The sequence below is a fragment of the Chrysemys picta genome, chromosome 16 (assembly GCF_011386835.1).
Source record: "Chrysemys picta bellii isolate R12L10 chromosome 16, ASM1138683v2, whole genome shotgun sequence".
NCBI lineage: Eukaryota > Metazoa > Chordata > Testudines > Emydidae > Chrysemys > Chrysemys picta.
The window spans coordinates 27,070,802-27,096,736 of NC_088806.1; the positions used below are offsets into that span (position 1 = coordinate 27,070,802).

Below are 25,935 nucleotides of genomic sequence, written 5' to 3' on the forward strand. Positions count from 1 at the left end.
TTTGTCTTTTCCCCAACGCTAAAGCCACTTGAATGGAGATTTAGAGAAAGGTGAGAGCTCAGCACAGTCTAGGTGTGACTTCAGACTCACATACATAAATGGCACCACCTATATTGTGAGAGCCTTTAAAATGCACCACCATGCTCCCCAGACATGCAAGCTATGCATCTATCTATCTATCGATCTATCGATCGATCTAAGGGCTCCAAAGAGCTGACAATCTAAGGAACGCTTATTGGATGAAAGGTGCTGTAGGGGAGCATGTTATTATTCCTAATAGTGATAAGCCATCTTCACAGACAGGCTCCAGAAGACACTCCTCCTGCAATCTCTCTGCTTCCCCGGGGGAGATGGAATCTCATGAGTTTTAGCCAGGAGCAGCTATCAAGAGCACAGTGGAGGGAAGACCAATGGCACATCCAAGGGCCCTGCTCTTCCCTCTCTTCCTTCTTTGTGTTAGTGACTCCATGGTGTGCATGCAGCTCCTTGGGATGGATGTTGGGAATTAATGTGTAGCACCTAAAGAAACTCCCACAGTGAGACCCGGCTATGGCACAGCTATGTGCCATCCAGCCAGCAGAGCCACTGTGCCAGTCCTGAGCAAATCACCAGTTACCTTGTCCTGTGCACGTGTTTCTGCTGGTACCGCACCCAGGTTTACATCCAAATTTCCTGGTGCATTACCCCTGCCCATCCCTGAGCTGAGCCCTATTTGTATTCCTAGTGCTGCTAGGAATAAAAAGTGACTCATATAAGCCATTGGGTTAAATTTAACACTGAGTGAGTCTGATTACTAAGACTAATCGAGGAACATGCAGTGATGGGACGAGTGCAGCCGCCTGTCATCTCGCCAGCTGCCGCCGAGCGTGACATCAATGCTGTATTTCTGGTTTCTATGCTTTCTGTTTGGGTGCCACACTTGTTCCTTCCTCTTCCCCTTCTTTCAATGGGTGTGGCTAATGTATGCATGCAGGCACCTCCCCCAAGGCACTACTGGGAACTTCCTCCTGACAGTGCCCTGCCTCTGGTCTGCACACTTGTGCTCTGATGGGTTGGCCACCAGACGTTTCCCCAGAGACACTCGGATCTCCCTCAGTAAATCCCAAGGGAAGAGTGTCCTTCCGTTACAACTGAAAGGGTTCTGCTGGGTGAGCTGGGGGCTCTCCAACACACCTCATGTAGGAATGGACAGGTAGAGCCCTAGGTATCTTGTCAACTCTTTGGGGCGGGGACAGTGGTTTTGTTCTGTGTTTGTACAGCGTCTGGCACAGTGGGGTCTTGGCCAATGACTGGGGCTCCTAGATAATCATATTAATAGGGAGCAGGCAGCCCTGCTATGAACTTCACTGGCTCCGATTCTGTGCTCACATATAGAAACTGACATAAATTCCATTGACTTTAGGTGACAGCAAATTCACACTTGCTCTCTCTGACTTATAAGTGAGTGGAGGCCATGCCCCCATCCAGAGCTATTTTCTGTGCTGGGTGCTGAACCACAGGGGGGAAAAGTTTCCCTCACAGCTCCAGAGTCTAGCTACAACTGTGCAGGGGGTGGCGGGGAGGTTGCAGTCAATCCTACAGCTTTTGGCAAGAGGGACAGCAGATAAAGGGAGCAGTAACAACCCAAGTTGTAGGTGTCGCCTTGAATTGCATATCATGTAAACAAGAAAGACTTGACACTGGTGCACCTGCTGCTCTGCGCTTTGGAGACCTGGAGCCTTCAAGGCAGCTCTAGTTTCTGAGCACAAGGGTCTTATGTGGGGACCAACCCATTCAGGACTTTAAAAACTGATCTGGGACAAATCCAGCCCCCAAATAACTAAGGCCTGTCTGTCGTAGGCATTTCCACTGCATCCATCTCTATGCGGCTGAAACCCTGACACTAGAGTAAGGCCAGGGATCCTTTTAGCCCATTAGTTTTTAGAAGCTCGTTTTCAAGTGAGCGCGGGGGTGGGGTTGGGGGAAGTGTTCAGACTATTTAGCACATGCACACAGAACTTTACACCTGCTGAGTGATGAAGAATCAATCCTGTCTGGTGGCTGCTCAGCACCTTTGGAGATCTGGCTCCCTTAGATTTTGTTAAACAGAGAACGATTCATGAGGAAGCGAATTGCAGAATGGCCTTGCCACTTCCCACAAAATGCCCTGTGTCCCAGCACAGTTCTGAACTCCAGGCTAAATCAAGCCCAGGTGGAGGCTAGAACATTTGTTGCAACAATGTATCACTTTTTATTTAAACTTTTAGCCAATAAGAACACAACAGCCTGTTTGGATGCCAGTCTAGAGGTGTGTGGTATGTGAGGGTACTGGACAAAAATGTAACACTCTGTAAAGCATCTCCCAGCGTTAGCTAATTAATCCTTACAGGGTGGAGGGGTAGGCAGGTGGGTGTTATTAACCCCATTTTGCAGATCGGAAGGGTATAGCACAATGAGGGGAAAGGCCACAGAACGCGTCATTGGTCAGAGATGGGATGAGAGCTCAGGAGCTGCTAGCACCCAGCCCTGCATTCAGCATCTAGTACATGCCCTCCCCTTAGTGAATACCCCGTGTAACTCTGCCTAGGCTATGCCTCCATTCTCTCACCTTCCCTCGAGCCCCCCTTCAGCCTATGCCTCCCACTTCCAGTCCTGCAGCCTCCCCCATTCCACTTCACTGGCCCAGCACACCCAGTACCCTGGAGCAGGGAATCCTAGCCCTCTGGCTTTCAATCCATCATGACAGCATGTTTCATTTTCCGGAGCCTTAAACTTAGCCATCCAATAGCTGCAGACCCTCCCTGTCTGCAAACTGTGGCTAGATCCCCAGCAGGAATGCGGTGAGGCGCTTTCCCTCATCCTCCTGGCTAAGCGTCCCTGGGCCTGTGTGTCTATTTTGGTCTGTATCTTTATCACACACACCTCCCTATGGAATTCACCCGATTAAAACTTTGCGATCGGCAGCCTTCTCACTCTGAGAGGCAGCGAGCACGCTGAAGGTCCCTTCCCCGACAGACCATGGCTGAGCGGACGATCCCCCATGCCTACCCCATGAGCACGGAATACGAGTTCGCCAACCCCAGCAAGATCTATGACCAGAACTTTGGGGAAGGTAAGAAAGAGGCCAGGCTCCCATCTAGCTTCACTTTTGCTCTCTCCTAGTGCAGAAGACTGTCTGGAGTGCATCCCCCTGGGACACCACCTCCTGCAGTGCAGACACAGAGATGCTGGAACTATGGGTGCTGGTGATGCTGCCGCACCCCCTGGTTTGAAGTGGTTTCCATTATATACAGGATTTACAGTTTGGTTCAATGGCTCTCAGCACCCCCACTATACAAATTGTTCCAGCACCCCTGCACAGACACATAAGCAACTGCAATGGGGGGATTTGGAATCATCAAGAAATCTGATGGGGGGCCCAGGATGGGCCAGGGGGCATCAGGAGAAGCCTCCAGAATAATTAGGAGCCATCATGCTCTTGATCTTTCTCCTTCTAGTTCCCTCCCTCCATGGCTGCATGTTTCATTCCCGCTTTCCTTGCCCCTCCCTCCCTTTTCATCATTCATGCACACACAGCGCATGGGGAGCAAAATACTCCCCTTTGACCCGGACTGCAGGTGGGGCCCCTCCTGCCATCAACAGCAGGGCCGCCCAAAGGATTCAGGGGGCCTGGGGCAAAGCAATTTTGGGGGCCCCTTCCATAAAAAAAAGTTGCAATACTATAGAATACTATATTCTCGTGGGGGCCTGGGGCAAATTGCCCCACTTGCCCCCTGCCGGGTGGCCCTGATCAACAGCCAGTCCACGTGGCACAGCCCATGCCAAAGAGGTCATGAAGACACTGTGTAGATACCAGAGAAGGGTCTTGCTCTTTTATGGCAAAGTGTCGCCTGAAAATTGTTAGGAAAAACTGGTTCTCCCCTTAATTAGCTGAAAGACTGGTTAGCCAGCAAGCTCTCTGACCCTCGCCTGGTGCAGCGGGTGCTGCAGACCTTAGCAGCAAGGGAAGCTGTCCTAGCCCACTGCCCGGGACAGGCTGTGGTGGAATCTGACTGGCAGGAGTTGGATTAAGGAGCTTTTGAAAAGAGCTGCTGCTGGTGGGAGATTTTGCATCCCCAGTCAGCGCAGGGAAAAGCTGAGCTGGTGGGTTCTGGACAAAGCCAGAGCAGTAGCAGCTAGAGGGGAAAGAATGCAGGAGGCAGCAGAACCATTCACCAGGCTCAAAGTGCTAGCACAACAGTGTGAAAAGGCAAAAGCCCCAAGAAAAGCCTGATGTCAATGTCACACAAAGGGCTTTAGTTCTTCGTGCCAGTTTCTCCGCATTCAGTGTTTTCCACGTCCAGCTCTGGCTGTGGGCGCCTCTCCTCACAGCACCCACGCCACCCATCACCTACTCTCTCTCGCTCCTAGCTTAGACCCCCAGATGGATGTCAGCCTCTGGCAGAGCTGGTGGGTGCAGCTGGTGTGTGGCATGGGGTGGCACTCAGTGGGCTGCATGCAGCATTTCAGTGACACATGGGTGCGCCAAGCTGGTGACTCAGTTTCCATTGTACAACAGAAGTGGTGGGTTTGCACAGAGCCCACACAGATGCCTGCCAAGTCCCAGACTCTGCCAGTCCTGCTAACATTCCCCTTCGCCTCGCTTGGTCTCGTTGTTGCACTCCTCCATCCCAGGATGCAAAGCAACCCTATGCTCCTCATCGTGTCTCTTTCAGGTGTGTCCCCTGCAGAGATTTTAGCCCCCACCTTGTATCATGGGTACTACATCAGGCCCCGGATCAACAAGCAGCTGGACCGGGGGATCTCTGAGATCAACCTCAATGAGCACAAATTCCAGGTGTTTCTGGATGTCTGCCACTTCCTGCCTGACGAGATCGCCGTCCGCACAGTGGACAACCTGCTAGAGGTGACAGCTCAGCACTCCCAGAAAGCTGACCGCCATGGCTTCATCTCCCGGGAATTCACCAGGACGTACATCCTCCCACTGGATGCTGACCCCCTGCGAGTTAAAGCCACGCTGTCCCATGATGGCATCTTGAGCGTAGAGGCTCCCCGAACTGGGGGGGAAGTGGAGGCCAGAATCAAGGATGTGAAAATAACTCACCAAGATCAGCCAGTGGGGATGGATAAGGGGAAGGGACAAGCTGAGCCCTAAAGCACCCTGGGGCTCTGCTTCAATTGGGGGGATATGTGATTGTGCCAGAACCTTATTTCTCACCCCCAGTGCTTAGCTTTGGGGGAAGACCACTGGTTGGAAAAGAGGTGGTGGAGTTGAAGAAAGAGAGTGCGGGGGGGACCATAACTGAAGCCTTTTCCCAGTTCAAGCACTGCCCAGAGGAAGGTAGTACATGCTGCCATCGCTACTCCATTATCCAGAAATAACAGGGGTCACCTCCTGCCATAAACTGCTGTGCTGTGTTGCTGTGGGCTGTTAACCAGCTGCTGTGTTCCACCCCGGAGGGGGCTGCATTTCAGTGGTGGGTGGAGTAATCCAGTGCATCGTTTTTAAACCTGTCGCTAACATTTGTGGAGAGCTTTGGGGGTGGAAGGGGCTGTAAGTATGTAAAAACAACAATAGTTCTTAAGAGAAATGAGGAATAAATCTAGCTCTAATCTTCTCACATTTGCTTTGAATTTCAATTGCTCACATCATAGTTATTCTGCATTGAAGAATCTGGACAACGCCTTAGCCTCTCTTGATGCAGTGAACCAGGAAATTGTTCTGGTCAGCATATTTTGTGGCACCAGATTATTTAGAGTTCATTCAGAGTTCATCTGTGAAACCAACATCAGTGCCAACCCTGAGAGTGACTAACCGCAGGGGATCACCCTTATGGCAGATGGGTGCACTTTGCAACCATTGTGCCAGTCCCCTTTGGATTCCCAGAATAGTTCTGATGCCATAGCCCAGGGGTGGCCCTCCGAGCCACATACAACAATCTTCAGACGTTTGAGAGCTGGGGCACATCTGCTGGGAGCCTGGGCTCGGGGCTTTAGCCCCATTCCTGCTGAAGCCCCCAGCAGGTGCATCCCACAGGGCTGAAGCCCGGCACCCCTCCTTCCTGCTGGACAGAAGCCCCTACCCCCACCACCCCATTGCAAGGCAGAGGTCCCGAGCCCCCTCTCCCCCCGCCCCCATCTGGTAGGTGGAGAATGGGGGGGGGGCTTGTGGCTCGCAAGCCTACAGTTTAGCCACCCCTGCAGGAAGTTTCAGGGATGTAATGGCTTCTGGTACGTAGGAACAGACTGAAAGATGCCAGGGGATCATTGTCAAAAATACGCACTCATCTCCAGGGCTGGCTTTAGGGGTTCTGCTGACCTAGGAAACTTGCCCAAGGCACTCCTCTGCCCTACCTATTTCAGTCCATGGGAAGTTGTGCCCACCCAGGTAGAGACCCATCCTGCGTCCTTTGGAGGAAGTGAGCCATTAATGTTTCAAGGTCCTGTACAATGTTGAAGACACAGAGCTCAGTTCAACTGGCTTCAGTGGAATTGCATCAGGGATGAATCTGGCCCTAGGTCCCCCTTCCGTAACCAAGTGCTTCATCAACCCGATGCTACAGGGCACCAGGAGAAAGTCCCCTTACTCTGATGATGTCAGAAGGGGGATTGTGTGTGTTACACAGTCTGCTGCAGCAGCTGCTTGGGCTGGCTGTGAGGAGTCAGCAGATGGCAAACTCATTCCTCCTCTGAGCCGATTAAGGCAGTGAGGTGCTGTGTCACTGACCAAATATGGGGTCTCTGGCACATCCTGATGTGGGGATACGAGTCCTCCCCTGGCGTGGCAGAGAGTGAAGGTTCCAAGACACCCACTGAGGAAGCTGGAGGATTCGTAAGTCCCTCCTTTGCATTACTTCTTAGGGCCTGATTCTCAGTTACACTAAGGCCCCAGTGCACTGATCTGGAAAAATAAAAGGGGCCAGGAACGGCACCCTATGAATTCCCTTGTGTGGAGGGACTGAAAGCAGGGCATAAGGACTGCTCCCGGCTGCCAGGCAAGTCCAGAGTCTGGCTGGAATGCACCGCTTCCTAGAGTCATAGTGAGCTATGGGAATGAAATTCGGAGCGGCCTTGAGGCTGCTACAACTTACAACGGGCCCTCACCAGCCTCAGAATACAGGGAGTGCAAAGGTGGTAGCTTGCTACTCTATACCTGCCCCAAGTTCAGGGAGAGGACCATTGAGAATCAGTTTTGGTCTTTATGGTTTAGGAACAGCCATTCTCAGTGCAGGGGGGCTGGATGGTTGCTCACTGGTTCTGATCTGCAGCTCTGGTTGTCAGTGGTTGACGGTTGCTCCCGTCTGCCGAATGGCCTACATGGTTTGGCTTGGGAGGGTCTCTCAGTCCAGTTCCTGGTAGGCTGATCCTCCCATCCCAAAAAACAACCAGCACCACTGGCACTAACTGTCCACCTGGCTGTCACTCCCAGCAGACAGGCCATGGAATCAATAATGAACCATTGTTCTTGCTTTTACAGGTGCTCTCTCCAGAGCAGGGATGATGTGCATTGACAGGGAAGTGTATGGGAAACTCACCCTGCTGCTTCTTGGGTGGTGGTACCTGCTCTATGTATAGAGGACTTTGATCCCTCGCCTTTCACTTCTCTCTGGGGAGTGGTGTGTAAAAGGATTCGTGCTTGCATAGACAGGATGCTCTGGTGAAACTGCCTGGGTGGAAAGCCTGCTGAAACAGCTCACAGGATCATAGCTGTTTGATGCCCCCCCCCACCCCCCCGTGTTGACTGGGAACTCCAGGGGACTCAGATTAACTCTGGACAATCTGCGTCTAATTCCTTTTTCTTTCATTTCTTTTCTGCTGAGATGGCGGAGCCCTCTGGTGAATCTGACCTGAGCCCTTCAGCCAGAATGGGGCTTTTCCTTGCTTAGATCCAGCATCTTCATGGCAAAAAGTAAAGGTCCCCTGCATTTAATGGAGATACCCACATCAGGGCATTTGGGTTTGGCAAAGACATATATTGGGTTGAGTACAGTAAAGACATTAGTACAGAATGAAATGTTCATATACCATGGTGATGAGCACTGTATAAAACCCAAGACGGATAGCCAGATGTACAGGGTATTTACTGTATACTTTCCATGCCCATCAGTTTAAAAGAGAAATATCATGAAGCTCTATTAATGGGGTGTTTGTTGGCTTCTGGCTAGCACCCAAGATTTGACAGCTCCTCCATGAAAGAAATAATTGTATCATCTGCAATTTTAGTTTAAACTCACTTTCCACAACCCTAGAAAAAGAAACCTCACAACTCCCCCATCTTGTGTGTGTGAGGAAAGCAAGGCGGGTAAGCAACAAGACCTAACAATGCCATCCCACCAGAATGGCAGGGGGAAGCCTCTGTAGTGACCTGAGAATCTAGTGACCTCCATTGACAGGGAAGCAGAATGAAAGCTCCAAATTGTCTCCGATGCAGCATAAAGTGCAGTTTGCACAGAGTGAAGCAGTGATAAAAGGGGCTTTGCTCTAACGGGGCTGGACTGCATTTTCACTGGAGGTGGAACCAATTCTGCTTCCAAAGGAGAAGTTACTGAACCAGTTCTGAGCTAATTTTTTGTACATGCAATGCTAAATCGTTCTGTGTCTGCAGAAAGCCTGGGGCACCAAGGTGTTACCGCAGTACAAATAATAAATAGACCAACAACAATAATAATAAAAACAATGGATAATTCTGTTCCTTCGCTCTCTTTTAATATCTTCTAGCTCTAACGGGCAGGATTGAGTTCTCTGTTGCTGGGCGCCAGCAGCCCTCTCCAATGCCAATTTCACTCCTGGTTACAAAGCCAGATTCCATTCCAAGTGTCTCAGACCACACTAAAACAACTGCCCTGAGCGCTGACGCTGGGAGACGCGGCTGACACTGACTGGTGTGAAGCAGCTGATCATTATCCGTGGACTCTCGCTACCTAAGCACAAAATAGCACAATCGCATTGCTAAGCTTGAGTGCTGGAACCCGGGCTCCCTTTTATTCCTGCAGACAGAGGATAAAAAGGGAACGCGGAGTGGCAGCCAAATACTTCCCGGAGCTGCCAATGTTTTCAATGGCTTTCTGTTTCTCTGGTGGCACTCAAACCAACAGCCCCAGTGTTTGTCCAGAGGGGCTGATGGAAGCAGATTCTCAACGAGGTTTTTTTGTTTTTCCATAAGGCAACAAAGCCTGAGTTAACTCTGAAATAAAAACAGATTTGCTGTCTAAACAAACAAAAGGATCAGTCTGTGGCATGTTCAGAGATACACAAAGTCTGTGACTGCAGACAAGAGATGAGCAAGCAGCTGAGTGTTACCCAGCCATTGGGACGTTGGTCTCCGCAGAATACAGCCATGCTGGGCTTCAGGATTCAGTCTGGATTTTCTGCTTTCACCAGCCAGATACCAGATTGGATTAGATTGCAAGCGTAACTCGCTGGTTCTTTAGCTCAATGTGTGGCGACTCCTGCTTTGAGTTCAGGAGGACCCTGGTCAGTCCTTGGGGAGTCAGCCAAGGTAGTGGGTGTTACACAAGTTCCACAGGGCAGGGGCCTTCTCCTCATATCTCTGCTGTAAGGCATTAAACACCCCTCTGCATGTCATCAGATAATAAACCCTGTAAATGGTAGTGTACACTTTGGGAAGAGGCACAGAGCTGCTTCCTGATCAAGCCCAGGAACTGTGTGGTTTGGGCAGTGGCTGAACCAAAGAGGAGAATTCTGTTCTGGACAGGTTCTTCTACCATGCTCATCACTGTAGTACCGCCTCATGGCTAAGATCAAGCGTATTGCTTCTTGGGTCTCTATGAGCTGAGGGGTGAAAACATTATCTAAGCGCCTTTGCATAGTGCCTTAGGAGTGAAGCCGCAAAGGTTGCATATGTTACAATAGTTAAATGCAAATTATTAATTCAAACATATTCAATTGTCAGCTACAACCCACAAGGTGAATTCAGAAGCAGCTGGAAGAGCTCAAACTCAGGGTGGGGCCTTTGAGTGCAGATAATTCCCACAACAGGGTTATGTTAAGATAAGAGCATTTATTATTAGTTGTCATTTCTATTGCAGAAGAACCTAGTGAGCAGGGCCCCGCTATGCTAGCTGCGGTCACATACATAGCATGAGACAGCCCCTGCCCTGAAGAGCTTTATAATCTAAGTAGACTAGAGAGGTGAAGGAAGTAGTTTTATCTGCATTTGATAGATGGATAACTGAGGCCCAGATCCGTAAAGGTATTTAGGCTCCTAACTTCCACAGCAATCAATGGGAATTAGGAACCTAAATACCTTTGTGGATCTGGGCCAGAGAGACTAAAGGCCCCATTTTTAAAGGTATTTAGGAGGTTAATGAAGCAAAGAGGTGCATAGCAGGATTCTAAAGTGCCTACATGCTTAATTCCCATGGGAGGTCCTTTGAAGATTCCCACTAGGCACTTATCTGCATCTTTAGGCACCTAGATACCTTCAAAAATCTGGCCCTAACCGACTTGTCCAAAGTTACACAAGGAGCCTGTGATAGAGGCAGAAAATTGAGACCCAGTCCACTGCCTTAGCCAGAAGACCAATCTTCCCTAATGTTTAGCATCCCCTTGGACAAAGCCTCTCAAACTGACTCCCCAGGTAACACCGGTCTTTGTTTTAATGCTACACATTTTTCTGACACTCTGTCTGAGATGAAGATGATCAGAGCATGAAAAGCCCTGACAGCTCCCTTCCCTCTGGGGAATTGTCCCTGGCCGTCTCCCACCTCCATAACTGCTCAGCATGGACATTTCTGGGCTGTGCCGATTCCCTGATATCAGTGGGGCACACTGGGGCACACACCCCAGGGTTCAGGCTGGAGACCTGATCCTAGCTCCCCATTTGCCAGGGAGAGCTGAGTGTGGGGCTGGCAGGAGCAGCCGCCTCTAGAAATCCCTCCAGCAGATGGCACACACAGGCCTAACGAAGTTTCGCTTCACTGATGAAGAGAAATCTGACACTGCCAGACACTCCCTTGGAGCTGCCAGGGGCTGAACAGGGAACCAGGAAATACAAGCTCTGCTCTCCCTGTGACTTCAGAAAAACATTTTCTGCTTCATGGAGGCAGGAGCGACATGGGCAACTCCTGCAGCTGTGCGGGACGCGGGTGAGTACAGGCTTTGTAGGCGGTGGAGGGATCATGCAGGAGAAAGGAGGCGAGGCTGGGGCAGCTGAGGGCTAAAGTTTTGGCTGACTTTGCCAACTGCGTGGGAAAGCGAGTGCGCTTTCCTGCTCTGAGTTCCCAGGGCTCCCATCTGCCTGGGCAGCGGGCAGGCCTGTCCCACAGGCAGAGTGCTAGCAGGTGCAGCCAGTGGAGAGTTTGGAGTGAGCAGTAATTGACACCCACCGGGCAGGGGGGTGAATGTCACAGGTAGGGTGACCAGACAGCAAGTGTGAAAAATCGGGACGGGGATGGGGGGTAATAGAAGCCTATATAAGAACAAGCCCCAAATATCGGGACTGTCCCTATAAAATCGGGACATCTGGTCACCCTAGTCACAGGAGGCCAACAGAGAGGCAAGGTGGGCGAGGTAATATCGTTTATTGCACCAACTTCTGCTGGCGAGAGGGACACGCTTGTACAGAGGAGGGGAGACTCGCGCTCCCTGTGCCTTCTCAGGGCACTGAGGTGGGGAGGTGCTTCGGTCACTTTCACCTCTCTCCTGTGCTGAGAGTGATTCCTCTCCAGACACAGTTTACAGCAGCTTCAGGGGTAGGCCTAACTCAAGCCTGGCTGCTGCCACTGCCCCTACAGGTCATTCCAGCAGCTGGGAATAGGGTGTAGGAAGGCTCTGGCCACACTCCCTGCAGCTGGACCTGCAAAGCCAGTGCGGCACCTCCCCGAGTCTCCCTGCACTCAGGGGCCATTCTGCATGGGGGGACCCTCAGGGTGGATTGGTGGTGCCTTTACTCTGGCAGGGTACTGCGGATCAGCCCCTCTGAGTCCAGCTTTCAGCATCTCCTACCCCTATCTGCAGTCCGCTGCTCTGTCTCCATCCTCCAATCCGCATGGGCTTTATTTCCAGTCAGGAAATCCAGAAAGTGGCCCTGGGCACATTTGTAGATGCTGTTTCTGCTTGATCCCTCCAAGCTCATGTGGGGCCCAGCCCCACCCTGCCTACTGAAAAGGCATACGATAAACCACTGTTTGATGCCATGGGGCAATATTTGCTGGCCTGGGTGTGAGATCATGACAGGGAAAATCTGGCCAAGGTGAAAGGGAATTATGGGAAGTCAAGCCCCTGGCTGGGTGGGGTGCAGGAGTGGGGGTGTCATAATATAGAAATATATAGTTTTGTTTTCATTTTGTAATATTACATTTGCTAAAATATTTGAATATTTAAAAGAAACACAGCATCACTTAGTGACTGGAACTGGGAATCAGGACTCCTGGGTTCATTTCCTGGCTTGGGGAATGGCATGTAGGTTATTGGTTAGAGCTTGGTGGGGACTGGGAGTCAGGATGGAATGCAAGAATCTGTATCTGCCTGAGGGATGGGAGCTAGGGGTAGTCTAGGAATCAGGGCGTGTGACTCAGTTACTTATCCTTGCTCAGGTACCCATGGTGGGTGTTGGCTTCTCCCCTTGCCAAGGGCTCATTACAACCCCTCATCTCCATTACAATCTCTCCATCTCTTGCCCTGAGGGTTTCCCAGCCATCCTTTGCTATCTGTTAATGTTTGTGAATTGCCTGAAGAATGAAGGGTCATGCTCTGCTGTAGTCCCTCCCACAGTCTGCAGGGAGGCCAGGGACTCCTAAGGCTAAAGAAGATCGTTATCATTGTAATTCCTGTTAGGAAGCATCACAGGCCCCTATTGTGCCAGGCGCTGTACAAACAGAGAAGTAGATACAATCTCTGCCCTCAAAGAGAAACAGAAACCAGAATCTAGAGGCCATTCACCGCTGAACTAGGGGTGAATCTCTGTGCTTAGGAGCTCACCTTTCTAGCCTTCCCCTTAGCAGGAGGGCCTGGGGCAGCCTATCTCCTGAGGGCCCCTCTGCGCAGTGATTGTGCTGGGATAGATGCTGCCAGTTTCCCCTTGGCTTTGTATCAAAGACTGCCTGGAAAGTAGGGGGCCAATCTGATGTCTACCAGCTGGATAGCACTAAGAGCCTGATCCTCCAAATGCCAGGGATATTAGGGTCTAATCCTGCAGAGAACTGAGCACTCTGCAGGATTAGTATGTATTTGTGTTATGGTAGCACCTAGAGCCACCAGCTGAGATCAAGGTTCCATGTTATAAGCACTGTACCTGCGTGGTGAGAGATCACTAGCCAGAGCTTTGTGAAAAGGCATTTAAGTTTCCTGAGAATGACAGCAAGATAGGAATGATCCAGGGAACAAAGAATCCCAAGCTTCTTTCCTGCTTCAGTTTTATGTTGGTGCCTTTTGGTCTGTCCTAAGCTGATGCCATCCTCTCGTTGCTGCCCCCTGGTAAGGTCCTTGTGTGGTGGAGTGGGCTTTGGCTTAAAGACTCCTGGAAGCCATGACCTGTCTTTTGCCCTCTGCTACCATGCCTGCGTGGCCTGTGAATTCAGAGCAAACATCTACCTTAAAGGCTGCATCAGGGAGAAAGAAACAGAGAAGTGTTTTCCTCCTGAGAGTCTACAAAGAATGGGGGGAAAGACACAGCAAAGCGGGGAGCTCCAGTTCCCCATTCCGAGTGGCCACACCCTGCATGGCTGGTTTCCAGTGGCTGCTAACGGCAGAGACGTACCTAGGTAACAGGGGCTCTGGAGGGTTCAGCAGAGGAAAGAGAGCAGGAAAAGAATGGGCTCCATATAATCTCTGCAGCAGTGGGTCAGATGTGGCTTTGACTTAACTGCCAAATAAATAATACCTAACTCTTCTATAGCACTTTTCATCAGTGGCTCTCAAAGCCCTGCACAATCTCTAATGTAGTTATCCTCACTGCACTTCTGGAAGCAGGGAAATATTATTGTACTTGTCTTTATTTGTATAGATAGGGAAAGTGACTTTGGCAAGGCTCACCCAGAAAGTCTGTAGCAGAGCAGGGAATTGAACACAGGTTCTCCCAAGTCCTAGGTTAGTGCTCTAATTACTTTTACTGTGGACAATCCTGCCTGTCCTCCAAGAAGAGATGTGTTTTTATTGCAAGTTATCTAGCTGTAAAAAAACTCCACACACCTGTTTTGCCCTGCTAACCATCAGTATCACTTTCTTTGACATTTAAGTATCTTATTTTAGTTTTGCTATTTCAGAGTGTGTAAATTGCTGTTATTCCTGCATTTTACCTGCCTGGCCAGCACCCTAGGTGCCTCAGCAGAGAGCAAGGCTTTTTAAATAAAGGCTGAGGTTTTCAAAGGGACCTAAAGGAGTTAGGCACCCAACGCCATTGAAAATCCTAGCCTAAATCATTATTATTAACACAGACGACCTTGGGAATGGAGAGTAGGTGGCAAGAAATTCAAATGGTTTCTGGAGTCTAAGAAATAATTTTTAAAAAGAATCATTAGGGCAAAACTAGTAATAGAAAAAAAAGTTTTACCTAACATCTGGACACATCTGGGGAGTGTTTCCACTGGGACTGCGTCCCCTAGGGACTGCCAGTGACTCTCAACCTTTTCAGTCTACTGTGCCCCTTTCAGGAGTCTGATTTGTCTTGCAAACCCCCATGTTTTACCTCACTTAAAAACTAACTTGCTTACAAAATCAGACATAAAAAAACAAAAGTGTCACAGCCCGCTATTACTGACAAATTGCTGACTTTCTTTTTACCATATTATTATAAAATAAATCAATTGGAATATAAATATTATACTTACATTTCACTGTATCACATATAAAGTAGAATAAACAAGGCATTGTATGGAATTTGTTTGTACTGACTTCGCTAGTGCTTTTTCTGTAGCCTGTTGTAAAATAGGCAATTTTCTAGAGGAGTTGATGTACTCCCTGGAAGACCTCTGTGTACCCCCAGGGGTATGTGTACCCCCTGGTTGAACAACTGTCCTAGGGCACATACTCCTTCATTTCTCATTGAAGGAAGGAAACATTCAGCATCAGATTATTCTCTGCAAACAAGGATGTACAGAAAAAGAAGAACAGGAGTACTTGTGGCAAGGATGTACAGAGCCTCTCGAACTTTGCTGTTTTCTCAAGCTCTGTTAAATGCAACGAATAGGAAAAAAGGGAATATTGCCATCATAAGGTGTTTGAACCTGTGATGGGGTGGCGGGGTGTCACACAACAGAGAGAGAGTTGATTGGTGGGGTGTGTGATGGGCAGTAAGTGGAGATATGTGATGAGTTTTAGGATGGGGGGGCTGTAGAAACAGATTTGTGTGTGAGTGAGATGGGGTGCAGCGCAGAAATCTGTGTGAGGTACTGAAGCAGGTCTGTGCCTGTGTGATGGGGTTTAGGATCCTGGGTGCTGATGGGGTGGGGTGTAGGAGCAGGTGTGTATCAATGGGGTGGGGGGATGTAGGTGTGTGTGCATGCAGGGAGTGCAGGCCCAGATGGGCATGTGACGGAGTGTGATTTGGGCCGAACATTTATGGTCTCTTTGAATGGAAATGGGGAGAACTGTGTCCTGTTCTTGCTTCCCTTCCCTTGTCCATTCTAATTACAGCAGATCTGAGGTGGGGAGATTGTTAGCCTGCAGACAGCCTCAGCATAACTCCCACCTGCAGACTGGCTGCTAAACTCCGTCCACAAAGGAGGGCAAGCGAAACAAGTGAAAGCAGCTTGGAAAGCTGATACTGAACCCTGCATCTCAGGGAACTGGCCAGAGATTCTGCTGATTATATTTAAAGTTGAGCTATTTTAATTACACGACCGACCTTCCTGCATGCTGTGAAGGATCAACCAACTCCAGAGCCCAGGAGCTGGGCAAGGCAACTCATAAGAGTCAGTGAGCTGGAGCTGCTCCCCTTTTGGGGCTGGTGCCATACATGGGAGGGCATGGGGAGCTGACAGGGCAGTGCAGGAACCATTTCAAAATAAAACAGTGTTGCTCAGAGCAGCAGCCCTTTTCCGCAGGATAAACTCCAGCCTTGTCTTGGAAGGAGCTTGGCCTCTTCTTGTTTGTGCTAACAGCATCTTCGGTGACCTCAGCACAGCTCTTGCCACAAGGTACAGCTCCTGCTGTACTGGTCACATACACAGGGCCTGGCTGGAGGAGGGGGGGTGAACTGGAGTGCAACAGTGACAGTAGCAGGGCTATGTATTTATAATAATAACCCATCTAGTTTCCATAGTGCCTTTCAGCTCACATGGCGCCTGAGCTATTTGCAGACGATGGGCCAAACTCAGCCCCAGTGTCACTGGGTGCAAGCCCACTGATTTCAGTGGGAACTGCCCTTCGTCCACCTAGGCTGATTTTGCCTCCCTGCGCCCCAGCAGAACGATGGTTAATCACTACTGATTAAATTAAAACCTCTCAGTGCGTAACTCCCTTCCTTCCTTCCTATGGTTGTTACAGAACCAAAGGCCATTCGGGTCTTTAAAGCTAGAAAGCACAGAGCTCCTTCAGGTACTGCACTGCCCCTGGGCATGGCTGGGGTGGTAATGCAAATACAGTGGGGCACACAAAGCCACATGCTCCTTTGATATTCTCCAGTGATTCTCTTCCATTCTTTAAAAGTTGTAGCCCCGTGTGTCCAGCCCCTGTGTTGCAGCAGAGACAGAGCCCAGCTCTGGGAGCCTCCAAGGCCTAGCGTGCTGGACAGAGTCCAGGGCTGGATATATGTGCTAGCATGTTACTAGCCATATAAGGATTGGCACCTGCTTTCCTCTGGTCCTTCTAGCTTTACGGAACGATAACATTTGCTTCATGCATTGGGCTCAGAATGTGACACATATCTGCACAGAGAGACAGCATGTGCTCCTGGGGCCATATTCAGACCCTGTGTAATTCTGCTAACGTCAGTGATGTTCCATTAGGGATAAATTTGGCCCTTGTGCATTGCACTACTAGGATGTCTCTATGTTTGACCTGTCTCTCTCTCTGGTTCTAATGGGGGAGCTGAGGGCAGGATTTGACTCATTGTCTGTGGAGCGCACAGTTTTGTTTGCTCTGGTTCGGTTTAGTCCGAAGACTTGCAGAAAGGGGGAAATTACCTGGGATCCTTCAGAAGCGTATGTTCCGGATGCGCCTGTTTCTTGAATCAGGGAGGAGCTGCAAGGTTTGGAGCTGTCCGGGCAGCAAACTGGCCCCTGGCCTCAGGAGAAAATGTTTTGTGACAATTCTAGAATATCCTCAGCACCCAGAGCCTTTGATCTCATAGCAGTCCAATCTAAATGGTTCTCGCTCGTTCTTGGGGGTATGTGCATATTGGACTGTCCGAGTAGCTGCGGGAGGTGAGTACACGTTTGAGGGCATCTGTAGGGTACAGATGATGTGGCACCAGGCTCCACCAAAGATCTCTCCCCCCGCAAAGGCAGAAGGCAGGTTTGAGGTGCACAAATTTCCCCCTGGGGCCAATCTGGCCCAGTGTGTCTGTACTCTGAGTCCTGCTTTGGGGCAGTGAGCAAGCCCTTGGCTAGACCCTGCTTCTCTCTGTGGCTGCTGTGCCTCTCCCCGGCTGCCAGGGCTTCCTGGGGAAAGCAGGGTATACGCACAGCAGGTCGCAGAGCTGCTAACTCTGGAAGGGTGCACTGCAGGCCCTGGCATTTCCAACCCTCCACAAAAAATGGAGTTGTTAGACTCAGGTATCTTAGCAACAGGGACTCCTCGTCATTCTCCTCTCTCTGTTTCTCTGGCTGCAGCTCTCAACAGTGTTACTATGGTATCATTACAGCTCATAAAGGCATTCCCACAGCAGTGTCACTCCAGTTCACGGGGGCATCCCCACAGTATTGTCCCATCTCTGGGCCGTGTTGCTGTGGCATCAGGCCAGTTCTGGGCCATATCATTGTGGTATCTCCTGAGTTCTGGGCTGTGTCACTATGGTGTCGTTGTGGCTTTGGGCTGTGTTGCCACAGTATCACCCCATCTCTGGGCTGTGTTGCTGTGTTGTTGTGGTGGCGCTAAGGTGTTACTTAAGTGTTTGGGCTCTTTTCTGTAGAATGTAGTTGTAATTTTAAAATAGCAGAACCTAATCAGTGTCTCCTGCTCCTCCGGCCAGTCAGGAACCAGCTTCTCCACACAAGTAGAGATGTTATGATCTCTGCAGAAGCTCCTTTCTGAGTGGCTGTCATTGCAATTGAGACTTCGCCTGCCATTCCATTTGTGCCACCCAGAGATGGCACGTCTTTGCACGTTAGGGGTGATAGTCCCATAGATCTGTTTGCGTTAGACCTATCCTAACAAGAGACAATTCCTGGCCCTCGGAAATGGGGAGAGTGCAGCAAAGGCAGAGATGGCTGGTCACACAGGCAAACTACGGAGCTAGGTGTTTGGCTTGACATGTTAGTCACCATCAGTGCTTTAGTTTGGTTCCATGGATCGGTGTGGATTAGACAGTTGTGAGCCTCAAATCTTGCCTCCCTGTTCTGTGCGGGGACAGAGAGTCAGGTGGCAGAGGGACAATACATAAGAGTGACCAGCACCTACCCTTGACACATGCACCCAAAAATCTCAGATCCACATCTGGTGTCCCCTGGAGGAGCCCCTCTTTGCTCAGGACATAGGGACAGTGGGAGTCTGTGTCATCACTTCGTGCAGGCATTTTCCATCCAGAGAAAGCTGCTTCTCCAAGGCCTTATTGGGGGGCACAGCCCAGTGAGTTCCTGCACCTCGTGGAGAACCTCAAGCCCATCAGCTAGTGGGAGATGTGTGCACAGAATCCGAGGGACCATTGTATTCACACTGACCACTTCAGGATCTCCAGAGTATAATTCCCTGAGTCAGGAGAACTGGCAGAGATGCCTCATCAGAACCACTCTCAGGAGAGCTGGGGTCAAATCCTCATTAGACCACAACAGAGAAGGAATTTGGTGGGTCTCACACAACCTAAGGGAACACTAGGAAGCAGAATTCATTTAGCTTTACAGACTTGGCCCTTTTTGAAATCCTCCTATCTTGCAGGGCGAATTCCACTGAGTACCATTAAGTTTCTGTAAAAAACAAAACAAAACTTCTTCTGTACAGGGAAGTTAGGGTCAAGACTAAAATTCGAACTCCAGTCTGGGCTTCTCGCATGGCCGCCTCAGTTCTAAACAGGAGTCCTACAGTGAGAGGGCTGTCTCAGACCCTGCAGTCTTCTGGGTTAATTCAGTAACACTTTCCACTGGCCAGCTCCTAGGGAATTGCAACTGGGAGAGTCTTGCTTGGGCTCAATGGCTCTTAGGGTGTGTCTACACAGCTACAGGGGTAGTTAGTGTACAACAAGCTGGGGTATCCTGCTGCACGCCTAGTGCACACTAAGTGGCCGTGTGGACCCTGCTGCTGCGCACTGAAAGTTCCCTAGTGCCCATTGATGTACTTCCAGGGAGCTTTCAGGTTTCTTTCACGTTGTTCCCAAACGCAGTGTCCGGGCGACATGTGTGTGTTTGTACATCTGCATGCAATGACAATAGGAGAGACTCAGGCCTTGCAGTGTTAACACGCCTCTCTCTCTGATTTCAGGAGATGTCCTTCACCTTTTAAAAGAAAAAAAGAAAAGCAAGGTAAGGGTTTGTGAAACATCTGTGGAGAACAGTGACAGAGTCCCACAGGCTTGTGGCTTCCACTCAGAAAAGCTACAAATCTGGATTCTCATCCAGACTTCAGAGGCCCCATCCCCTCCAATGGTCTGTATGCCAAGTTTCCCTCCCTATGAAGCTGTGCCGAGACCGGACACAAGCCAACTCTGAGACCTGATAGAACCACCTGATCAATGGAACACAAGTTTCATAGAATTTATTGCCAAAACAGAGAGGAAATTTCCTTGTCTGATGCACCCTCCTAAAGCAGGGAAGTGTATGTGCTTGGCACATGGAGGGAATGGGCATATGAGGAAGGAAAATGACATGGGGACAGACAGCAGTGCCAAATTCTGGCCTTGAGGCAGCAGAATTCCCATAGCCCCTGAGAGATGTATTCTCTCCTGTTTTTTTTTTTAACTTCTGCAGGCCTCTGGAGTTGCTACCTGCTGTGGTGCCTAAACTGGCAACATGGCAAACACAAAGAAAGTCTGACAAACACCAAGAATAAAACATAATGCCCAATGTAGCTAAGAAGCCTTTGAAAGCCAGGCAGGGCATGATCCTGCCCCACTGAAATCAATGGGAGCTTTACCATTGACTTCAGTGGGCGCAGGATTCAGTCCCCAGTGCACTGTTATTCCCTATTATTATTGCTCCCTTCTAGACAGAATTAATGCACTTTCTAACAGGATGCACACCTGAACAAAGTTCTCAAGGGAGAGGGTGTGTGCATGCTGGTGTAGATACCATACCAAAGGGGTGTGTGTATTATAAATATGATTCACAGACAGACGCCGCTTTTGGGTTTGGGAATTTGTTATTGTGCCGTTTGGTAAATAGCCACATTTGTGCTAAAGTACCCACGAAACAATTCCAGCTGGACAATGACAGCACAATGTTAGGGCTGTGTGAAGCTGGTTGTAAGGGATTCGTGTGTCACTCCTAGTCTTTCACCTAAAGTACCTTAGGAATGTTATAGGATTTTGTGAGGGAGCTTCTGAAAATTCTAAATATGTTTAAAATGACTAAATCTCATGCCAAAAAGGACTTAAATTGCCATCTTGCTGCGAACCAAAGGGTGTGTGAGCACCCTCAGCTGGCTGTGCGGCATCTGCAGCTTAGCATCCTTCCTAGAGCTGCAAACATCAACTAGGAGCACAGAGAAATAAACAAACCAACAGCCCTAGAACCAACCCCTGCAAAACATGTTTGCCAAACAGCAAAGGACAAAATGGGTACAGACAAACCGTGGATCTGAGATGCTCAGAGGGCCTGACGCTGTCTGTGGTGTGTACCTCCTGCTAGGTACTGCGTGATTCACAGCATGTTGTCCTCTCTGGAAAGCTCATTTTCCAAAAAGAACAGGCCGGGGCTTTCTTGTGTGAGGCATGCTCCGAAGACATGATTCAGCGGGGACTTCAGCTGGGCTGGAAATTTGAAAAGGGCCCAGTGGAGAGAGCCTGTGTACTGGACACTGTTGCTGTGATGTGTATAAGAAGGAGCAATACCCAGCAGTTAAATCACCCTGATTCTCTGGTGTTTCTTTTGCAGGCACTAGAGCAAAACAGATGAGCCAACCGCACCAAGATGACAGGAAGGTAAATGGACCCTAAAGCAGGGCCGGCTCTAGGTTTTTTGCTGCCCCAAGCAAAAATTTTTTTGACTGCCCCCCCACCCCAACCCTGGGCTCTCCCCCTCCCCCCCAACTGCACCCTCCTGTCACCTCAACCCTGGGTCACTGGTAACTCGCTCCCAGGGCGAGTCATTCAGCAGGAATTTTGGATGTGCACAGAACACAGAGAGGATTGGTTCCCATATGGTTACAGAACTGCAGTAAAGTGGAACAATTTTCAGCTTGTGTGATTGGAGGATATCTGGATGCATATTATAAGACTGTCCTACATAAATGAGAAAAAGTTGAGGTGCCTTTATTATTCTTTTGTTCCATTCTTTGTTTCTATGGGGCTCCCAGGGCCCCCTGTTGGTTCTCAGCTCCCAGGCTGGATTCTTGCGCCCCTTGCAAATTTGCCACCCCAAGCAACTGCTTGCTTTGCTGGTGCCTAGAGCCGGCCCTGCCCTAAAGACATTTAACTAAACAGACAAGTTGAAAATACAGTGTTCAGCCCCTTAGGGTACATCTGCATTGGAACTGGGACAGCAAGGGTAGACTCACACAAGCTAGTTTTGATTGAGCTAGCTTAATAAAAATAGTCGTGTAGCATCAATGGCACACGCAAGCCGCTCAAGTACATTCCTAGGATCCCAGGAAATGTTGTACCTGGGTGGCTGCATTGCTTTTTAGCGAGCGAAGCCAGCTTGGGTCTGCCTCCACCTGCTGCAGTTGTGCTTCCTGATTGCTACATAGACACACCCTTACTTCCTGGGCTAGGGGGCTGGGAAAGCTTTGGACGCAGCATGCTCAACCCCCAGGGTAGTCCCCATTGCCAGGCTGGCAGGGACTGAGAATGGTTTGGAGGCAGCATGTTGCGGTCTATGGGGAGCTGGCATAGCCTTTTGGCTGACGCTAGGTGCAATACGGCAGTGGTGTTCAGCCCTCCTGTGAGCCCACAGTGTGGGATGGGGGGAAAGAATGGGGAGCTGATTCTCTAGCACTCTTTTTCCAGACGGGCCTGCAGGCTGCTCACATGTACGATGACGTCTCGGAGTTTCCAGTCTATGCTACTGTGAACAAGCCCAGGAATGTGAAGCGTGATGACAGCGTGCACTATGCAGATATCCAGGTATTCACCAGGGCCCGGGAGCGCTCGGCCCAAGAGGTGAAGAACTTGCAAATGCAGAATGCAACGGAGTATGCCACCCTTAACTTCCCCCATCCCAGACTGAAATACGACAGCAGAAATGGGACCCTGGTGTAAGAGGTGCAGCAGCCTCCTCCAGCAAAAGTGTTTCACAGACTGAGACGCTGTAGATTCAAGCCTATACCGTGGACGCATGGGTCTCTCTGAGAATGTGCAGAGAACCTGGATCCTCCAGTTGTATTTGGTTTTGAAGGACTCTAATATTTGTCGTAACTGAATAAAACTTTTCACTGGGTTTTGCTGAGAAAATCCAATTTACCCCTTCAGAAACATCAGGGATGTTTCTGAGGCTGGAAGGATGTCTCCTTTGGGCCATTCTAGAAGGTAAAGCTGCTCCCTGTCTAATGAAATCATAGCCCAGTGCCATGGGGAGGTGGTTCATACCATGGCAGGAGGATTAGCCCTGCACCATAATACAGGCAGATCTGGAAACCCAGAACAAAGGATTAGATAAGTTAGAACAAGTGAAATGTTTGCCACTGGATTTTGTTTCAACATTAAGAAAACCCTGCAGCTGTTACAGAAAATGACAGGTGGGTGATACTGTGAGGAAATTGCATGGACCATATCACTATATGCATGCTGCAAACACTAGCCCTTCCACTTGGCATGCTTCAGACACTAAGCCCGTACCATTTCCTCAATGAAGCAGTGTGTTCCCACCATGCACAGTGCTCTGCAATGCTAAGAGCAGGAATGCAGGGTCTAGACGTGGCTAAGCCGCCCTTTCAGCAGTAGGACGGTTATAGATGTGGATCCTTGCCCCTGAAAGGGAATGAGAAGCTCTTAGCCATGGTCTGAAATGAAGGCAACTAACATTTACAAATTAATTTTTGAACAATAATTTTAAATCCTCTGCTCACACTTAAGGGTGGGTCATCCAGTCCTCAGACACGCTGGCAGTTTGCATGTCTGTGGGATTGAGGATGAATCATAGCCAACCTCAGATAGGGTTTAGGACCCTTTCTTCTTCCTTCCTGTGTCAGGTAGCAGACGGCGCGTAGCACAGGGCTCATGCTAGACACCCCCTCACCAATACATATTTGAGATTTTGTTTATAGATTCATAATATTGATTATTAATAATGTGGTTTAGCAACAATCCAGTAGGTTCCTGCATCCCTACATGGCAGGGGTTAAACTATGGGCTGAATTTCCAACGTTGTCACCTAAACAGGGTTTCCAAACTTAAACCAGCACTTTACACTGTTAAATGAAACTTTGTGCACCTATGTGCTGATCTGAGTGGCTCAATGCAGGATTTGGGACATCCTGGTCAAATACCAGTGTTTGAAAATGGGGAGTTTCGTAAAGGTTATAATCAAATTGCATTTTGCTTACAACTTTATTAACTAAAGACCTGAGTGTGGTCAGTATGAGTTACTGTTCACTAAAAAAATAAAAGAGGTACTAATATCTGTATGTTACCATGGAGATATTTTGGGGACCAGTCTTGCAATCTTTTCACCTGAATGGCTTTTGCTCACCTATGAAGTCCCACTGACTTCAGTGCAAGTGCTATGCCTATAGTCAGGTTTGCAGGATAAAGCCCTATATTACTGTGAGGGCTAGTTCTTCTGACTCCCTCCTAAAGCTCCAAGAATTCTCCCTTTTCTCCCCCAGATCCCCACACTCTCCAGACCCTGCATGATCACCCATCCTTCTGACCCAAGGGGAATGGATGGGCTTTGGACAGTGCGACTGTGTGGCACCGGGCACTCCCTCATTACAAGAGAGAGGCTGAGTGCTTTGCCCCTGCTGGCCCACTATTCAAGGGTGGAAGTGGGGTCTCAAACCCACATCTTGTGCATGCTAGACTGTGGGAGTAGCAAGCAACTACATCTTTTCATAGAATCACCAATATTAGAACTAGAAAGAGCCATTAGTTCACCATTATCTAATCCAACCTCCCTCAGCCAGTGCAGGATAAAATAATTTTATTATATAGGTTTTATATAAACTTTATTAAATATAGATTATCACTTAGTGGGGAGCCTTCCTTTGCAGCCATAACCTCCTTGGTAGAGTAACACATGGCACAGGGCACTGCCCATCTGCTTGTCTGCTAATGGCAGAAATGCGTGGTCTCTTTTGACACCATGCACCCTTGGTGCCAAGTCCACCTAAAGCTAGCGGGTAGCCATGCAGAATGCTGGCAGCTGGGTAGTTTGTCATTTAGTGGTGAAACTGGGCATGTACCTGCATCTCCAGCCAAAAATGAATGGGGCTCATTTGAGAACAAATTATGCTCTAGTTCTGAGTGAAGCAACCAGCTGCTGCAAACTGTGCGGCAAAGAATCTGTTTCTGAAGTTCTCCCCGCCTGGAATGCTGAGCTGGGAACGGGAAAGCAAGCCACACAAATAGAGCATAGGACAAACAGTAAGGGCCAGATTCTGATTTCAGTTACACTGGGGGAAATCCACAAGTCAATAGAGTTGGTCCAGATTGTAGCTGGTGTAAATAAGAACAGAGTCTGGCCCTAAGGAACTTGTTTTCTGGGCATGTCAGTTGATTCTATTGATCTGTGGATTAATTGAACCTCTGGCTCTTTTGTATTCTGTATTAGTTTCTGTTGCTGTTACCACTATCTTTTAATGAGCTCCTCAATGCCTGGACTGGTATTTTATCTCAGATTTCCTGGGGAATTCTAGCTTTCATGCTTAGCTGGTACTCCATGTTGTTTCTAGCGGTACAGTATATCGTAGAGATAATCAAATGCGCTCCATAGAAGCAGAAATAATACAGTAATTTTGCCTGTTTAACAGGCCTCAAATAGATCAAATGTGAATGTACACGTTTTGAAATGATTTCTCTGAAGGACTTGTTTTTGCACTGAATGTTAACAGATTCTACAAACATCTTCTGTTTTCTGAGCTTGTTCAGTTTGAGTTAAATGAGTGTGAAATCAAATGTTCCTTTAATGTTTGAGGCTTAATTGTACTTTTAACTAATGAAATTGCACTTTTTAAATGGTCATTATGGTGATATGCGCGTCGTTCCTGTACTTATGCACAACACATGTATAAAGCTACTCACATGGATACATGGCAGATACAGGTTCATCAGTGCCACTAGTTATGAAAAGGAGATTTCTGACACTTTGTTATTAAAATAAATACTGTGTGAAGGAAAATTATTCTTGTTTACTTTCAGAAAATGTGAAGCCAATACTCATTTACAATGAAATCTGTTTGTATGCTGAATCACTCTTATTTAGAAATGCTGATCTATATAATAAATATACAATAATATGATTTACTAAAACAGTAAAACAACATTTCTAAAATGTTGTCTTTAGGCACATTAAACAGACTATCTCTGTAGCCTAGAAAGAGAATTTCTGCCCAATATCTGACTGAATTAAGTGTGATGTTATTAATTGCTGAGTTTGGGTCAGAAATGGCTAATGAAGAATTTGTACAATCCCCCTCTGCCTTGCTGTCTGGCTCTGCTGCATGACTCCTGGGTATCAGAAGCAGGGACTGCTGATTTTACAATTGGAAAATAAATATTTTTATAGCTAAACTGGAAGTTGTGTTGTTGCT

The 25,935-nt window shown here is 48.8% G+C and overlaps 2 protein-coding genes across 2 annotated transcripts; both read left to right on the forward strand.

Annotated features, from left to right (window-relative positions):
• The first annotated feature begins 2,930 nt into the window (after positions 1–2,930).
• HSPB2 (heat shock protein family B (small) member 2) lies at positions 2,931–5,600 on the forward strand. The gene is made up of 2 exons (XM_005291385.4): positions 2,931–3,091; positions 4,695–5,600. The coding sequence occupies exons 1-2, from the start codon at positions 2,998–3,000 to the stop codon at positions 5,132–5,134; spliced, it is 534 nt and encodes a 177-aa protein (XP_005291442.2). The 5' UTR covers positions 2,931–2,997; the 3' UTR covers positions 5,135–5,600.
• Positions 5,601–10,918: 5,318 nt separating this feature from the next.
• Positions 10,919–25,915, forward strand: C16H11orf52 (chromosome 16 C11orf52 homolog). The gene is made up of 4 exons (XM_065570364.1): positions 10,919–11,087; positions 19,513–19,553; positions 21,123–21,169; positions 22,196–25,915. Exons 1-4 carry the CDS (start codon positions 11,056–11,058, stop codon positions 22,445–22,447), a joined length of 372 nt encoding a protein of 123 aa, XP_065426436.1. The 5' UTR covers positions 10,919–11,055; the 3' UTR covers positions 22,448–25,915.
• Positions 25,916–25,935: the final 20 nt, after the last annotated feature.

Coding starts and splice junctions, on each gene's coding strand:
- HSPB2 (XM_005291385.4), top strand. CDS start 2,998: ATGGCTGAGCGGACGATCCCCCATGCCTACCCCATGAGCACGGAATAC. Junction 3,092..4,694: donor TGACCAGAACTTTGGGGAAG/GTAAGAAAGAGG, acceptor TGTCTCTTTCAG/GTGTGTCCCCTGCAGAGATT.
- C16H11orf52 (XM_065570364.1), top strand. CDS start 11,056: ATGGGCAACTCCTGCAGCTGTGCGGGACGCGG. Junction 19,554..21,122: donor AAGAAAAAAAGAAAAGCAAG/GTAAGGGTTTGT, acceptor TTTCTTTTGCAG/GCACTAGAGCAAAACAGATG. Junction 21,170..22,195: donor CGCACCAAGATGACAGGAAG/GTAAATGGACCC, acceptor CTCTTTTTCCAG/ACGGGCCTGCAGGCTGCTCA.